Source organism: Gadus macrocephalus, chromosome 9, assembly GCF_031168955.1.
Source record: "Gadus macrocephalus chromosome 9, ASM3116895v1".
NCBI lineage: Eukaryota > Metazoa > Chordata > Actinopteri > Gadiformes > Gadidae > Gadus > Gadus macrocephalus.
Window position 1 is genome coordinate 1,163,233 of NC_082390.1, and position 18,176 is coordinate 1,181,408.

General features: G+C 46.8%; 1 protein-coding gene and 2 long non-coding RNA genes across 4 annotated transcripts in view; all 3 read right to left on the reverse strand.

Moving 5' to 3' along the window:
- Positions 1-2,781: 2,781 nt before the first annotated feature.
- LOC132463967 (uncharacterized) lies at positions 2,782-5,091 on the reverse strand. Its single transcript, XR_009527154.1, has 4 exons — positions 5,055-5,091; positions 3,981-4,075; positions 3,526-3,646; positions 2,782-3,340 (listed from the first exon to the last, which is right to left on the reverse strand). It is a non-coding gene; the product is annotated as an uncharacterized LOC132463967 (long non-coding RNA).
- Positions 5,092-5,202: 111 nt separating this feature from the next.
- LOC132463968 (uncharacterized) lies at positions 5,203-10,405 on the reverse strand. The gene is made up of 4 exons (XR_009527155.1): positions 10,123-10,405; positions 6,235-9,802; positions 5,438-5,996; positions 5,203-5,283 (listed from the first exon to the last, which is right to left on the reverse strand). It is a non-coding gene; the product is annotated as an uncharacterized LOC132463968 (long non-coding RNA).
- A 436-nt stretch (positions 10,406-10,841) lies between these two features.
- Positions 10,842-18,176, reverse strand: part of elapor2a (endosome-lysosome associated apoptosis and autophagy regulator family member 2a) — a 21,027-nt gene continuing 13,692 nt past the window's right edge. Inside the window, exons 14-23 of one of the 2 annotated variants that reach the window (XR_009527156.1) lie at positions 16,812-17,075; positions 15,466-15,639; positions 14,875-15,061; positions 13,486-13,582; positions 13,268-13,369; positions 12,822-12,948; positions 12,530-12,708; positions 11,902-12,073; positions 11,397-11,784; positions 10,842-11,366 (exon numbers count right to left, since the gene is read on the reverse strand). Coding sequence is in view for 1 of the 2 variants with exons in the window: in XM_060060105.1 (XP_059916088.1) it covers positions 11,716-11,784; positions 11,902-12,073; positions 12,530-12,708; positions 12,822-12,948; positions 13,268-13,369; positions 13,486-13,582; positions 14,875-15,061; positions 15,466-15,639; positions 16,812-17,075 (1,371 nt within the window). In the remaining variant the exon portion in view is untranslated. Of the gene's footprint in view, positions 11,785-11,901; positions 12,074-12,529; positions 12,709-12,821; positions 12,949-13,267; positions 13,370-13,485; positions 13,583-14,874; positions 15,062-15,465; positions 15,640-16,811; positions 17,076-18,176 lie in introns of both variants that reach the window. The other variant, XM_060060105.1, reaches the window with a different exon arrangement.

Here is an 18,176-nt window from a genome sequence, read left to right on the forward strand (position 1 = left end):
AGCATCCTATCAACGTCAATCGAATGGAATGACGCTGTGTAATCCCTAAACCTTCCCCTGGTGAAATCACTCTTTGTTTTTTGATTGGGTGAGACTTTAATATTATATAGGTTATAATCTGCATATAGCTGTCACTTCCATGGGGAATACTACTATATAATAATAATTGAATTATTACCAAACAAAAATGTTGTTTTATTATGGTGTAATATAGGGTCTAGTCATAACAGCTGACTTGGCTGCACTTCCCTCTAGTGGTAAAAGAATGGCATTACACACAATGACTACTGCATTGTGGGTCAGGGTGTCCCACTTGTGTCTTATAATGTCTCGCTGCCGCTTGTAGGACATGGACATCCAACGTCCAAGTGCTGTCACGTGATTCCACTTGCCACCCCCACTGACATCACTGGCTAATGACTGAAACAACCTAATTGTGAAATGAGTTTTTGATGGGTCCACTCCTTAAGCCAGGGGTGTTTCTAGGTTTCATAAACATGGCCGGGGCTTAGCCCAGACTGAAAATGAAAATGCCAAAATGATTTCTACGCTTTATTTTGCATGAACATTTTTTCATAATGCTTCACCTAAATAAACAAAATGCGCCATTTATTATAGCTTAAAATAGCTACCTGACTGCTGTGCTGCTTATCCCCAAATGTCTAAAGTTCCATTCAAGTTATTTCAGAGTAAAATTAATACAAGTGAGACAGACTTTACACATACACATCTGACTGGGGATAGGATAGGTTAATTTACTTGAGGTGGTAAAAAGGTTATGTTATTAAACTGTTTATTCTCTTGCCAGAAGGACTATCTAGACTAGGCCTTATTAATAATTATAAATAATTTTATTTTTATTTTTTTTTTTAACCCAAAAATTATATTCGGGGCTAATTAAACACATGGTCTGTGATTAGGATGTCTGGGTTCAGGGTCTGCGTTCAGGGCCTAATCGACCAGGTAAACACGCGTCCTGCCGTCCTCCCGAGCTCCAGGAAACGCACCAAGTTCCAGGTGGTTAATATTTAGCTCAGACGTCGTAAGGGATGGTGCCGAGTCAACCGATTCCTTGGAATCCTTAGCAAGCCTGCTTAACGATTCCGCTTATCGGTTCCGGTCGCGGCAAATGCGTCATGACGTCACACACACGCTTGGTTCAGAACGCAGCAAACATGGCGCTGTCACGTTAAAATTATACCGGGGGCGAAAATTGTACCGGCCTACGTCATCCATAGTAATCCATTCCAAACCTGCCTGGCAACAGACGATCGCGTCGCCCGTTGTGGGAAGGTTCTTGAACATTCGCGAACTCGTTCATTGAGCGCGACAAGACAGATAACACTTATTTTACAAATTACATTTATTAGCGTTCCTAACTTTATATTTGTATTGTATTGCATTGTATTTATCTATTTCCCTACATAGTAATAGCTAAATGTTATGGCGATAACGTGAATAATAATGATAAAAAAAACATTTACCAGTTGCCTGCTCACCTATCTACCCATCTATCTATCTATCTATTACCTATAATCTATTCTCTAAATTAAATTAAGGAAATTAAATTAACACAAGCTAGCTAGACTATGATACACATTAAACACTCAGTTTACTAGTGCAATACAAATATAAAGTAAAAACAAGTGTTATCTAGCGATCCGTTATCTGTATTATATTATTTCGTCTTCGGCAACATGAGCGCGATTGAAACCTGCCTGGCAACGGACAACCCCTTACGTAATCTGTTGTTCGTTGCCTGGCAACGGACAACCCCTTACGTAATCTGTTGTTCGTTGCCTGGCAACGGACCACTGATTACGTACCCGGTACAATTTTCGCCCCCGGTACAATTTTAACGTGACAGCGCCGCCGAGGAAGAAGCGCATTGTGCGTTCACACCAAACGCGAGGGGGCGACAAGATCCCAGACAAAGTAAACGTAGAGACGCGTATCGGGTGAATTTTTCGCAAGAGAAAACCGGTGACAAGTTTTGATTTGTCGCGCCACACTTTTGCCGTGCACAGACGAGCGCGTTCACGAGGATTTGTGCCGCGACAAATTCGCTTGAGTTGAAATATTTCAACTTTGACGCGAATTTCGCGTGATGACAGCCAATCAGCGTTCAACAGCGTGACAACTGAGTGACATGTGTAACGTAATAGCCAATCAGCGTTCAACCATCAAACTCAGTTCAGTGCAGTCCGGGGTGAACTGCAACATGGAGAAAGTGATTGTTGCCGTTTGCGACTCCTGGAGCTCTATATAATATAAATGTATATCACGGCCAACAGCTCTGTGCACCTCCGGATGACCGTAGCGCGGGGAGCTCTCATAGGGATTGGGCTTCTCGGGGTTTGTTTACCGGTGTTGCTATGGTTTCCGGTCTTGTGTGTTCCAACGGTTTATTAGGTAGGCCCATCTAATAAATCACTGTCGAATACTTCATTTTGTTTATGTCAGTTGAATTTTGTTACAAGTTGAATGCAAATGAGCACCGTTAGTAATCCAAAAGGCACAAGCTCTTACTTGACTGTTTTCAGTCTGTTTTTAGTTTTATGGCACATAATGGCATTTGGGCTTAAAAAGCCAAACATATATTTTTTTGTCTAATGGTAGTTTAGATATGGGACGGTAGTTATTTGGGCAGTAAACATCCAGGTTGTTTCTTGAGCAACGGCTGGACAACCGTGTGCTTGAAACAAGAGGGAACAGTAGTTTAGGAGTTTAGCTTGACATTAACCAAGTTAAAGGACAATTAAATGAACCGCACCAAACATGTAGAAGTCAATGTGGGATTTTAATATGTAAACAAAAACACTTGACAGAAGTTTAATACAATTTTGTAAAGGAAAGCAGAGGAAAACATTTTCCCAAATGAATCTTTTCAAAATGTCACCATCATTCCGAAAGCAAGTGAAGTGGTTTGTGTAAAAGCAGTCCTCCCTGACCAGCTCTGTCCCTGACTCTAAACCCTGACTCTCAACCCTAACGCTGAACCCTCTGAGGGCAGGAAGACGCGCCTCCAGTGTAAATGTTCGAACCACAGAGAAGGAAGAAGAAGAGGAAGCAATAGAGAGTAGTGAAGTAGTGAGGTTAGTGACAAAGTGAGAAAGGCGTGTGGAAGCACACGGTTACATGTGGGGTCAAGAAGATCACTCCCACTGGAGGTCATTGATCCATCAGCCTCAAACTGCTGAGCTCAGCAGGTCTTCTGGAGGAGGAGGCTCAGATGAACTGAGGAGATGGGACCAGCAGGATATCAGGATCAGGGCGGGTTTAGCTCAGGTGTGTCTGCCCCCGACCAAACAGGATCAGGTGAGGTTCAGCTCAGGTGTGTCTGCCCGGACCAAACAAGGACATGGATTAGGTTCAATATTCAAAAGATGCAACATTATCTGAACCAATGATAAGTCATTAAGGAGCAGGCAGGCTTTAGGGCGCCTTGCTCAAGGACGCATCACTGTATTCTGAGGACTTGAACCCGGCACCATTGGTTTGAGAGTTGAACCCCCAACCCCCTACCTAGTCCACTATGTCCAGATGATGCAAATTTATGAGGAATCCTTGATGTTAGAGTCCTGGTTGTCCTCAGGATTTGCCTTCCAGATGTACGGCTTCTCCATCAGTCCTCCAGATTCCTGGTCTGGTTACAAACATAATTTGTCTCTAATGTAAGGTAACAAACACAGTAGTAATTTGTCTCTAATGTAAGGTAACGAACACAGTAGTAGTTGGGCTCTAATGCAAGGTAACAAACACAGGAGTAGTTCGTCTCCAATATCAGGTAACAAACACAGTAGTAGTTTGTCTCTAATGTAAGGTCACAAACACACGAGTAGTTGGGCTCTAATGGCACGTAACAAAGTAGCAGCTGTAGTTTGTCTGGTAAACAACCACAATAGTATGCCGTAACTTGTACTGGACAAACTAATCCTGCGTTACAACAAGTCCACTCTGTTTATTTTAGGCAAACTTACGAGGATCCTGGTTGGTGGAGTGATGTCGTCCTCCATCAGCTCTCCTCAGCCAGAGTCCTGGTCTGGAACAAACAGCGCGAGTCTGGCCCTAAAGTCTGGTAAGAAACATGTAGTTTGTCTTTTTTTCTAAGCCTTTTATTTCCAGTTTGTTTGGTTAATACAAACTTGCAATCCTGGTTGGTAGAGTGATGGTCCTCCTCCAGATTCACGGCTCCCCTACCAGCTCGCCTCCCCTCCAGAAACACGTTCTAGTAAGAAAACACAGCGGTAGTTTGTTAACGCACGTCAAAGTAACAGCTGTATTTTGCCCTTTAAGTCAACCAGACCAATTGATTTGAAAATGTACAATTTCCTAATACTAGACGCACTTCTGATCAGATAAAGAGATTTAATACAAACAAACACATTTGTACTTATTTTCTCACCCAATGAGAATCGATAAGGAATCGGATCGATAAGCAGAATCGGAATAGGAATCGTGAAATTCTTATCAATTCCCATCCCTAGACGTTGTTCACTCAATACATTCATGATCCAAAATCTGACCTCAGATCTGGTGAACTGGGCTTTTATTTCTTTCACTTCATATGTTTCAACCAATCCTGTTGCTGGAGGCAGAGTTATTTGCAGACAAACTAGACCAGCCCATGAACATTTTAAAATGTAAACACAGACATTCCTGTATAATTAAGGTGTATGACAACTCCCTCTGCTGGACAACAGTCTCACACCAAACTACATTTTCCGTTTGGTAATCTAATGGTAGTTTAGATATGGGACGGCAGTTAATTGGGCAGTTAACATCCAGGTTGTGTTTCTTAAGCAACGGCTGGACAACCGTGTGCTTGAAACAAGAGGGAACACTCTGTTTATTTTAGGCAAACTTACGAGGATCCTGGTTGGTGGAGTGATGTCGTCCTCCAGAGTCTTGGCTCCTCCATCAGCTCTCCTCAGCCAGATTCCTGGTCTGGAACAAACGCCGCAAGTCTGGCCCTAAAGTCTGGTAACAAAAATGTAGTTTGTCTTTTTTTCTAAGCCTTTTATTTCCAGTTTGTTTGGTTAATTCAAACTTACAATCCTTGTTGGTAGAGTGATGTCATCCTCCAGATTCCAGTTCTTACCAGTTCTAGTAAGAAAACACAGCGGTAGTTTGTTAACGCACGTCAAAGTAACAGCTGTATTTTGCCCTTTAAGTCAACCAGGTAAGTAAATACAAACTTACGAGGAATCCTTGTTGGTCGATTCCTAGTCGTCCTCCAGCGACTCAGCTCCTCCAGCAGCTCTCCTCAGACAGAGTCCTGGTCTGGAACAAACATCGGAAGTCTTGCTTCAACATGTGGTAAAACAGATGTAGTCCTCTGGTATATATGGTACAAACGCCGGTAGTTTGTGGTAGCAGTATTCTACGAGAAGTGGCAGTGAGTGTGACGATCACTTCAGATTCAAGCGCCATCTACCCCACGACAGATGTCCTTCACCAGGCAGGTCCTCCACCAGCTCCTCCACAAGGCAGGGCCTTCAGCAAGACTCCTCCATCAGCTCCTTCAGCATGGCTCCTCCATCAGCTCCTTCAGCCATGGATTCCTGGTCTGGTTACAAACACAGTTGGTCTCCGCAGTAAATCACCTGGGGACGCATCACACCCCACCTCCTGCATCTGAGGTTCACTTGTAAAATGGAAGACAAATTTAAACACTTAAATTAGACAACGTCTGCAGATGGTCGCGTTCAGCAATTCATCCACTACGGTCGTAGCAGCACTAGTAACATTAATGGCTCATATGACTCTTGCATAACCCCCGTATGAATTAACTCAAAACACAGCCTGGCACAGATTCAAAGTCATAAGATGATCAAAACCAGACCTAAACTACCGTGGATTTTAGTGTTTCAGATGAGCTTGGTGATGGTTACCCTCTGGTCCGGTGCTGCAGGCCCCTGGTCCCCAGCCTCAGTCTCCGGTCCACCCTGGCACCACAAGCCTCCGGTCCCCAGCCTCTCAGCCTCGCCTTTCAGCTACAGCAGCAGGATTATATCAGCATTTGCCCAACAATAAACCTAATTGACTCATCCGAAACCGAGTTACCAAATTAATTGAACTATTATTTTATAACTCACGGCTAGAAAAGACTTGAGACCAGACATGAGCATCCCGTTTTTGGGAATGAAGACCGAGCAGTCCACACGTTTAAATAAGTGGTTCAGGCCATGCATTGAAACTGACCTGAGAAAACTCTACTCACAGAGCACTGACCTGTTCTGGAGGACTTCTGACAGGAGGTGGAGGTCTGGCTCTGGGTGAGGAGGTGGAGGTCTGGCACTGGGTGAGGAGGTGGAGGTCTGGCACTGGGTGAGGAGGTGGAGGTCTTGCTCTGGGTGAGGAGGCAGACACCTTGGGACAAACTACACGTTACCTTTTTAACCTTGTACAGTTCTAGAGTATCTTCTACTGTAACATGTGGGAATGACGGCCATTATTTTAGCTTTGATATTAATTAGTAACTCTGCACCAAAGTCGTTGTTTAACGTCATTCCATTGGGTAGGGTTTAACTTCTGTGGCAATTAATGACAGCAGATATTTAGAACGTACAAAAGCTGAAGTAACGAAGAACACTAAGCAGTATCAATATTAAATCAAATATACTCAGCCATATTCAGGTGCTGGGTTCCGTTGAAGAAATGTCAAATTATCTTCCACCTTGAAATGATTTTCAGCCTTCCCTGATGTCAAAAATGGGCCCGCAAGTAGAACGCTGTTTTGTACGCGGCGAGAGTCCCGTCACGTCATCGTGGTTAAAAGTACGGCGCAACCATCGGAAATTAACATATTGTACGACGTACGTGTCAGTATGTATTTAATATCAAACTTAAGTTGTTTAAGATAGGGGCAACAATTCCAAATGGAAACCGACTGAAAAAAAATTTCCGTTGGCAACGGCTCGAGGTTACGCAAATACAATCCAGAACGTTACGCCAGATTCCCTCAGGGGACTCCCGTCCAACTAACTGCCAGGTGGTTTCTTATGGTTGTCAAGACTACAACGTTCTATGCTAACCATTGGGACTAAATCAAGTGACCGCACTCAGAACCTTCCACGGCGGGAAGCACAAACCGTCCGACCGGAATCCGAACATTCCGGCCGGAACCAACCAAAGAAAAAACAGAACCAGCGCCTCACCTTGAGCTGAACGGAGGAAGATCCTGACGTCCAGCGACGGTCTTCATTAAAACACAGCCAACAGACTTACCTTGAGGAGATCTGTTTGTTGCTGTTGGTAATTACTACTATTCAGTGTACCTTTATATTATTATGCACCCAGTGTTTACAAGTTATATCACTCAAAACCATACGAAGAACCAAACTACCATGTACGTCCCACAACAACTTTAAACCTAAAATCCTGGAATCTTTCAATACAAAACCGTGTCTACATTTTACAATTATCTAAATTATTCAGGGTACAAACCATACAGAGCAAATCTAAACGTTGAGCTCACAGAGAGCTGACCATAGCCCTGCAACGTCACCCTGACTGCCTCATCACCAACAGCAAATCATGCCAGCCAGCCAACACATTTACAGGTCCAGTGACTATCCAACTATCCAACCATTTTCATGGTTTAAAGATTTACAGACTTGACATTCCATTGTGTTCTAATCACCTTAGTCTGCTCCCTCGTTACTTATAAAACTCTACATCTCCATCACTAGAGTGTTGCATCCTACTCATGGGGGTGTGATCTGAGTGAGCAGAGATGCATGCTGGGATACAGTGCCGTCTGAAGTCTTCAGTTCTATAGACACGCCCCTCAGGAGAAACCAAGTGTTTGAGAATCTGTCGTGACATCAGTTACATGAGCTGGAATATCCTTCAAGATGGCGCCAGGATTCTCAGAGGAGAAAGGCCAAGAGGAAGATGTGAGGGTTCTTCCTCCCAGCCAGTGGAACACAACAACGGTCTTCATCAGAGTACCATGGAACACTTGAAACATTCCCCTCTTTACACCTTGAAGCCCCAGTGAAGGTTTCCTTACCTCCTCAGCTGAAGAGCACAACTTCAGCTCGAAGAGCGCACTAGCTGGAGTTCCCGGATTGGTTCTGCTTTAAGGGAACCAATCGTTCAGCTAGTCCTGTCCGAAACAAATACAGTTCAGCCCGAGAAGACGTGCAACTGAGAGCAAGACAAGATCCACAGGGCTCTCCATCAATCCAGCCAGGTAGGAAGAGCCGTCTCATTACAGGTCTGAAGGTCATCTTGAATATCCATTTAGGTCCATTTCCAACGTCAGACTCTCCTTGTGGAATTCCTTTTGGTGTCCATCCTCCATTGATCCTGATTGGTGTAGTCCTAGTTTGAAGTCACTGATCTGAACACGCCGCTTGCATCCTTTTACACTTGAGTTGGGTACTCTCCTTCCTGCCCAGTGTGTTGGATATCGCTCCGGAGCGTCGCTCAGGGCTCTTCACGTCTACTGGAGGCCTTTAAGTAAACGTGTGGCCGTCCATCAGGTATGATTTAGTTGACCATTCCAATATCCCACACCAATCACAAAGACCCCCGTATGAACATTATCACTGTCAAAGCAAGCCGGACACACACATAGAACCCAGGACAGGCACTTTGAACCCCCTGCCAGGTGTGAGTGGGAGACCCACACACACACAGAACCCTAGCGATTCTCAAAAATCGTCCATCTCAAAAATCGTCCATCTCATGTCAAACACACACACACACACACACACACACACACCACTGAGCCATAAAAGGCCAAACAATCATGCAGGGTAAAAACCTCATGCCAAATAACATTCCATCTCCCCCCCCCCCCCCCAGCTCTCCTGCCAGGGCACCCATAACAGAACAACCAGTGTCTCCAGAGACGTAAATTATGTACAACTTTCTTCAGTGGCGTCTCACATTGGTGATGGATTATGCTTGGCGTCTCCAAAATGTGTCCCAGGTTGATTCAACGTCTCTGAAGTCATGTCTTTGTAGTCAGTGGTTTCCTGAATGAGGGGCCTTCACAGATGCAAACGGTGCAGCTTTAGTCAGCCCGAGGACAGGAAGGAGGTAATCTGTTCAGTAGACCACCCAGTGGAGGGGGGGGGTGGCTCTTGAGGAGCAGGATCCATCTTGGAATGTCCCCAATTAAGACCTTCTTGGAAATGAAACTGTTCCTGAGGAGTCATGATGCCTGGAGGGGACTGTTGAACGTGTTCCATGGTTCTGTGTCAGACTGAAGTTGTGTTTCAGTCGTTGAGATGAGGAGCCCCCTCATCTCCCCCTGGTGATTCTCCTTCTGAATCCCTGTCTGCATCTTTAAGAACATTCCAGTCCATGTAACTGACGTCACGACAGTTTCTCAAACACACGGTTTCCCCTGAGGAGGCGTGTCTACAGACCTGTAGACTTCAGACAGCTCTGTATCCCAGTATGCAACTCTGCTCACTCAGACCACACCCTCACAGTAGAGCAACACTCATGTGATGAAGATGCAGAGCTCAGGAGAGTAGAATGAAAGAAGACTGAAGATATCAGAACCCAACCCATTACTCCAGCTAACAACAATAACTTGGAGCCTGAAACATTTTAACAAATCATTAAAACCAACATAAACCAAACACCTAAGTAACCCATGAACCAATAAAACATCCTTATTACTCAGATCAACCTTCAGGTAACAGGTTAACTCACCATGAAGCCAAAATACATCAATGTGCCCAAAAGTAATGAGAAATTAATGACTTACAGTTTGCAGTTCATCTTCATGGTTAAGTTGGGATACTCACAGAACTGCAGTTAAATATCCATGATAGACCTTTGAAGGAAGGAACAGTTTACTCATGGTCCAAATGGGAATGAAGCTTGCCACACACACACACACACACACACACACACACACACACACACACACACACACACACACACACACACACACACACACACACACACACACACACACACACACACACACACACACACACACACACACACACACACACACACACACACACACACACACACACACACACACACACACACACACACACACCGTTCTCCCAATGAGCCGGGTTCCACGTATAAACCACGCTTGGCAGCGAGGGTTAAAGCCTCATTCGACAAATACATTACACTCACGGTCTCTAGGGCCTCCATGGGCCTCAAGCTGCTCGCGGACCTGAGCACTTCCTCCTTCCTCGCTCCCGTTCCTGGTCTGCCCAAATGTCAGTCCTCGTGCTCCTTTAACAATGGCTCCTCGGCTTTCGGCCAGGTGTCCCCCAATCGCGCTGATTGGGGTTCGGTCGGTGCTCTCCGTCGCCGGCTGGTGGGTGACGGTGGTATCGGCCATCCAGGACCAACCCTCGGGCTGGTCCGGGCCGAGGTTTAAGTGGCGGGATGCCACAATATATACACGCACACACCACAGGTATTCACCATATAGATACACACACACACCATAGTTACACACCATATAGATACACACCATAAAGATAAACACACCAAAGATTAACTTAATATAGATACAAACTATATAGATACCCCCCCTCCCCCTACACACACATACACACACGCACACATCTGACTGGGGATAGGATAGGTTAATACACTTGGTGTTAAACAAGTTGTTGTTTATTCTCTTGCCAGAAGGACTATGTCTATCTAGACTAGGCTACTTATAAATGTTTATGAATAATTATTTATTTATTTTTTATTTACCTGAATTAAGTATACTCAGCAAACTTATTTGCTGGAACACTGTTCTCTAGGTCCGATGCATTTAATTGACAAATGTTCAAAGGAAAAATTAAAAAAAACATTAGTTGGTTGTTAATAACATGAGTCAGGACAACTGCAAAGTAATTCAACGTTTTTTTTTAATATTTAATCAGCAGTTTTTCCCGTTCTTCAATGATTTCAAAAAACGATAAACAGAGAAATGTTCTGATGAACAAGAAAAAAAACAGCTGACAAAACAAACATCAGCAACGTCATTGTAGAACTACCATATAGACTCACATGTAGGTAAATACAATATTTATTTGACATTGCATCAAAATCTCTTTCCCCATCAGTGCCTTGAGACATTATGATTCCCATTGGGTCAAGAGAACAATTCTGCAATCCCATAGGACGGCAACACAATGAACCATAAACAAGTTGTGGACATAACCAGATGTAAAGGATCAGTTTGTGGGAAATCAGCAGTGGTGTAGTTAGACAATGATGATCATGACGCCTGAGCAATTCAAAGAACGAAAAGGGAAAGACATTATATTGAAATACAACAAACACTGGAATAAATACAAAAACGAAAGCGAAAACCATAAGTACTCCTGTTCACCTGAGCATTTCCAATACACATTCCATTTATAACAACCAGTCTCACCACACACACACACACACACACACACACACACACACACACACACACACACACACACACACACACACACACACACACACACACACACACACACACACACACACTTTTTACAGCTCACGTGGCAGCTTGGCTTGCTCTCTTGTGCGGACCCATAAAGGCCACGATGTAAGGGTGCGATCCCCTCGACACACCCGCTCTGCGGTCAGGTGTGCTGTGTGAGTGCACAAACAGGCACACTACAAAAGGGGGGGGGGACAACTAGTAAAGGGCTCGCCCGCTGCTGGAGGGCCTCGCCCCCCCCTCTCTCCCTCCGTCTCCTTCTCTTCCCGGTTTGAAGCGCTCGTCCTCTAGCTCCACACCAAGGCCTTCGGATGAGAAGAGTTGAGCTGTACGTTCTCGTAGCGGTCTCCCTTTCCCTGAGGTCAGATCACAGATTGGTTTAAGGAAGAAACATGAATGCTAACAGGGTGTGGTCGTCGCCACACGCTGAAAAGGCTGCAGTCTGCGAGGGCGGACGCGAGGGGGAGGTTCACCTTTGACGCGATGGCTTTCAGTTTCCCCAGCAGCGAGGGTTTGGTGTACACCACGTCGTCCTCCATGTCGCCGTCGTTCTCCTCGCCCTCCATCACCGCGCAGCTGTCGGCCCCGGGCATCTCGCACTCCTTGTTGGCGGACATGATCAGACGGGAGTACTTGTACTCCAGCCTAGGGGGGGGGGGAGACAGCCTGTGGTGTTAGTACCATCGGACGACGCTCATCGGCGCAGAGGAACAAGGAAGGAAGGAAGGGTTGTTTTGTGAAGCCCTGGAGGGCCGTCTGTGCCTTTCGTTGGACGACTGTCCTTGCTTGTTCTTCAAGGGATCGCTAAAGGTCTCTTCCACCGTTTACATCAACCATTGCAACGACAAATATGGTGCATTACGATACATTTTTCTGTACTTATTGTTTACAGCCTTGACTCTTGTTTAAAATCGTGGTATCTCTTTGTCTGCTATTAAACTTCCTGTCCGGTACATTCTGCTCTCACCTTTCCCATCTGGGATTATTAAAGTTCCATCTAATCTTTAATGAAATCAAACCCCCATTGGAGCGCATGCATCTGGAAACATGAATGAATGGAGAGCGTGGGTGCATGCTCAGAGTGTACGGCGCTGGTCGGACCTCTTGTTCTTCTTCCAGAAGTAGCAGGTGAGGACGACGAGCAGCAGGGCCGTCAGGGCCCCCAGGCTGGCACTCAGGCGGATGAAGAAGTCCATGTTCTCGCACAGCAGCGTCCTCTTCTCAGGCAGAGACACCCCTCCCATGCAGAGCTTTGGTTCAGTCCACACGTACAGCATGTCCTGCAGACACACACGAACCACCGTAAGAGGTACGGCAAATGACTAATGCAAGAATGACATGCACCCCAATGTTCAGAAGACTCAGGTCAGTCAGTCAGTCAGTGTGTGCGCACCTGATGCCCTCCCCTGCAGGCTCCTTCTATTTGATGGTAGTCCATTTCCGTGCACGTGGGACACGCCCCTGAACTCTCCCACAGGAAGTGGAAGGTGCAGCCGTCGCAGGTCCCAGCGGGGCACTCGCTGCAACAGAAGGACACTCGCTCAACGGTCTCCTTAACGCCGTCAGGAATGGGACTCATGACTACTCTGATTTATACGCAAAATATTGATTTATTACATTGATGGTCGATGAAGCCTTCGATGAATAATGCGGCAAATAATGACTTTTATTAAAGCCGGTTAATCTGATGAGTGATTCATGTTAATATTAAAACAGGAATACATTTAGTACTTTTAGGCATTAAACGCAATTAGACGCATAATAATCGTGACACCAATGCAGAATAAGCCAGCACAGGACACAACATCGGTAGACTGAAGCCTGTCTTGGATCTCCTACCTGGGCACCGTGAGTTGTCCTTGGGCGCTCATCTGCGGCCGACAGCGCAGCGTGACCACGGCGCTCCGCCCCGACTCGCACGACGACGTCGGCTCCAGCGACCTGGAAACCACAAGGAAGAAGAAACCACGTGAGAAAGTAAAGGGAATTCAGAAATGGATTTTATTGAAACTTTTTAACCTTTGGGGGGTTTTGGTAAAGGCATCCCGTGTCCATACCGGTAGAAGAAGTTGACATCGGGAACCTTCCTGGCGGACTGGGAGAACAGCTCCGGCCGGGCCTGGATACCTTCCAGCGCGTTGGCCACCGTCACCCCTGTCCAACACACAAACACTCGTCACCTGGGTCGTCCTCTTTTTAATCAGAGTAGTGTGACTCATTCGTCTTTGAAACCCGGTAGCAATTCTACTTTTTTTTTTTGCCCATGTTTAATGCTTTTTATTCATGAAGATACACAGAGTTAGACAGGAAGGTATGGGAGAGAGAGAGAGGAGAGGACATGCAGCAAAGGACCACGAGCGTGAGTCAGACCCGGGGCGCTGCCAGGAGGACTGAGCCTCACAGGTAGACGCTCTACCCGCCGAGCCTCACAGGTAGACGCTCTACCCGCCGAGCCTCACAGGTAGACGCTCTACCCGCCGAGCCTCACAGGTAGACGCTCTACCCGCCGAGCCTCACAGGTAGACGCTCTACCCGCCGAGCCTCACAGGTAGACGCTCTACCCGCCGAGCCTCACAGGTAGACGCTCTACCCGCCGAGCCTCACAGGTAGACGCTCTACCGGGTGAGCCTCACAGGTAGACGCTCTACCGGGTGAGCCTCACAGGTAGACGCTCTACCGGGTGAGCCTCACAGGTAGACGCTCTACCGGGTGAGCCTCACAGGTAGACGCTCTACCCGCCGAGCCTCACAGGTAGACGCTCTACCCGCCGAGCCTCACAGGTAGACGCTCTACCCGCCGAGCCTCACAGGTAGACGCTCTACCGGGTGAGCCTCACAGGTAGACGCTCTACCGGGTGAGCCTCACAGGTAGACGCTCTACCCGCCGAGCCTCACAGGTAGACGCTCTACCGGGTGAGCCTCACAGGTAGACGCTCTACCCGCCGAGCCTCACAGGTAGACGCTCTACCCGCCGAGCCTCACAGGTAGACGCTCTACCCGCCGAGCCTCACAGGTAGACGCTCTACCCGCCGAGCCTCACAGGTAGACGCTCTACCGGGTGGGCCTCAGGGACGCCGCATGTTAGCCATTTGTGAATGAAATGCACTGTGGGAAATACCCAGTTCTAGTTGCGCCTTTTCGGTATGCTCCAATTTCGATTTCAGGCCCCTCTAGGGTCATTTCTAACCAATCATGTTAACCACAGGTGCGTGAATGCGACCACTTCTCAATGAAAGAGAAATGTAGGAGCAGAGAGGGAGGGATGCTTATTCATTGTTTAGTTTAAAATTGTTGCCCTCATCTGCCGTTTTTGGCTTTCTGCATTTACAACTCGGGTCCCTTCCCTACAGCAGCTTCAACTCATCCTTTGACGCAAACGAAAAGATATTGAGAAGATTCTAGTCGGAAAATGAATGTGTCGTGTGTCCCAGTCCGAGATGCACCTACCCAGGAAGGTGTTGGCCAGGTTGATGGACTGCGAGGACAGGGCAGTGTGCAGGCCTCTCCCGGAGGCCGGGATGATGGTCGACTGGCAGATGAAGGTCTTCACCGCGTTGGCCGCCTCCGCCTTCTCTCCCTGGCCCTCGCTGGTGGGGAGGTCCGTCACGTTGTCCGAGCACAGTGCCATACGCTCCTGAGCGGGAGCAAGGAGAATCATCCTCAATTGCCGTTTCGTTTCACTTCATAATTCGTTTTCAGACACCGATCCCGCTTCTGCTTTTGATGAAGGAGACAATATTTCTGGAATGTTATTTTTTTTTTTAGCCCCCCGTTAGTTTTATTTACCAAATACAACCAGTAATACTTAATAGAACATCACATCTTTGATCATTTCTTTCAATAATTGTTGTTATTTTTACTGCCTGTTTTGTTTCATGCTTTACTTATTTTATTCACATAAACCTTGCTTATTAAATCTTTCTTTCAATCGTTATCTTCGCTCAATGAACTTTTAAGCCAATGTGAGGAATACGTGCACAGTGCCAGTTCAACTGCACCACGCAAATCAAACCTGGGCGTGGTGTGGCTCTCACCCACCTCCCCCCCACAGAGGCTGATGTTGAACTGATGGAAGTATTTGGTGCCCTTGGAGGTGAAGCTCGGGCCGTTCATCAGGGTCCCCACGGACCCCATGGGGCCGAAGTCGAAGCTCAGGGTCACGTTCCCGTCCGTGTGGCTGAACTGACAGTCGCTGAAACATAAGCTGTGCTCCTGGTGATGAACACACACACACACACACACACACACACACACACACACACACACACACACACACACACACACACACACACACACACACACACACACACACACACACACACACACACACACACACACACACACACGGTAAAATACTCATGAGCCGATACAAATATAAGGGCTAATTAGGGATAAATCAGGAATTTAAAAAAGTACACGATTCAAGATTTCATTTTCAGGGTAGCTCCACTCAAACTCTCACTCTTACTGCCCTCTCCATGCTCCACCCACCCTCAACACGTGAGACTAACAAACCAAAACGTGACACGAGATGACTCTACACAGCTGCAAAGTCAGAGCGGTTAACCTAGATCACTGTAGTCTTAAAGTTAGCGTCTACATGACGGTAAATAATTTTTTTTACTGCATATTGTACCTTTAAGAGATGCTAAATGCGTAGTCGTGCACAACTAAATGACAAAACCAACATTTTGCTTTGTAAAAATACATTGAGAAAAAACTGAATAGGTAGCCTAGAAATCCAGTCGCCCTCGCGACCAGGGTCAGGGTAGCAACTCTCGGTTAGCTTGCGAGCTGGAAAAACCAAACTCTGGTCGGGCCAATCACATCGTGTATAGAGTCGGTGGGCGGGCTTAACATAACGACAACATCTGTGTGGTCCCTGCTACATGATTGATTGTAGCGCTATCCTATTGCGTGCAGGGGGAATTTGAAAGACAACCGTTTATTCCACCCCTTGGATTGATCCGTGCCAATTGAGTGTTCCCAGAACCCAGCATCTGGATGCGGGTCTGGCGTGCCACCCGGCTACTGAAGAGCCGGACTCCGTCACAATCTACTGCTGGGAGGTCCTGCCCACGGGACCAGGGCCGTAGCACCGAATCCTGGACCCTGTATACAAGAGGTACTGATGGGGGCCCCCCCCCGAAAACAATTGTTGACAGGGGAGACGTGGAAAAAAAAAAAGAAAAAGAAAAATCTTTAGAATTCACTACCACCAGCCGTACGGCTGGTGGTAGTGAATTCTAAAGATTTTTCTTTTTCTTTTTTTTTTCTCCTGTGTCAACAATTGTTTTTTGTTCTATGGGCCCCCCCTCTGCCTTGGGCCCCCCCACAACGGCCCCCCCTATACCCGCGGTCCGGCGGTCCTTCCCGGGACTCACTTTGCTGCTGCGGCTGCCGGGGCCGCAGGGCCGGCAGGTGTCGGCCCCCATGGTTGTGCGGGGCACCAGGTGGGTGTTGGGGGGGCACTCGGTGCACTTGCTGCTGCGGGGGTCTATGTAGTGGCCGGGGGGGCAGGGCACGCAGAGGGAGCCGGAGGGCCGCGAGCTCAGGGCGCAGGCCCGGCACTCCGAGGACTGGCCGTCCAGCGCGTTGCTGACCGCGACGGAGAAGATCCGCGCCACGTCGTGAACCTTGTGCCGCACCTGCCAGCAGGGGGCGAGAGAGGGTGAGAGTGAGGGTGAGAGAGTGAGAGAGAAAGAGTGAGTTAGAGAGTGAGAGAGTGAGAGAGTGAGAGAGTGAGAGAGTGAGAGAGTTAGAGAAAGTGTCAGTGAGTGAGTGAGTGAGTGAGTTAGAGAAAGAGTGAGTGAGTGAGTTAGAGAAAGAGTGAGTGAGCGAGTTAGAGAAAGTGTGAGTGAGTGAGTGAGTGAGTGAGTGAGTGAGTGAGTGAGTGAGTGAGTGAGTGAGTGAGTGAGTGAGTGAGTGAGAGAGTGAGTTAGAGAGTGAGAGAGTTAGAGAGTGAGAGAGTTAGAGAGAATGAGTGAGTTAGAGAAAGAGTCAGTGAGTGAGTGAGTGAGTGAGTGAGTTAGAGAAAGAGTGAGTGAGTGAGTTAGAGAAAGAGTGAGTGAGTGAGTTAGAGAAAGAGTGAGTGGCCGCATTGATTTGGTTTTGTGAGTACCAGAATCAGAAACTGTTTGATTGCCAAGTAAGCTTTCACATACAAGGGGTTGTCTGTGTTGCATTGGTGCACGTTTATAAATAAAAGATATTAAAAAAATATATATAAAAAATATATAACAAATTGTATACAACATATCATATCTAAAATATAAAACCAGCGTTGCAGTGTTGAAAGAGATTTATGGAGGAGAGTGTGCAGTGTGCGTGACTCGTTCTCCCTCGCTAGTAAACCTCCATTGTGACAAGTGGTGTTGTTCAGTGGTGTTGTAGGATGTGTGTGTTTGTTGAAGTGGTGTTGATCAGGTAGGATGTGTGTGTTTGTTGAAGTGGTGTTGATCAGGTAGGATGTGTGTGTTTGTTGAAGTGGTGTTGATCAGGTAGGATGTGTGTGTTTGTTGAAGTGGTGTTGATCAGGTAGGATGTGTGTGTTTGTTGAAGTGGTGTTGATCAGGTAGGATGTGTGTGTTTGTTGAAGTGGTGTTGATCAGGTAGGATGTGTGTGTTTGTTGAAGTGGTGTTGATCAGGTAGGATGTGTGTGTTTGTTGAAGTGGTGTTGATCAGGTAGGATGTGTGTTAGTTGAAGTGGTGTTGATCAGGTAGGATGTGTGTGTTTGTTGAAGTGGTG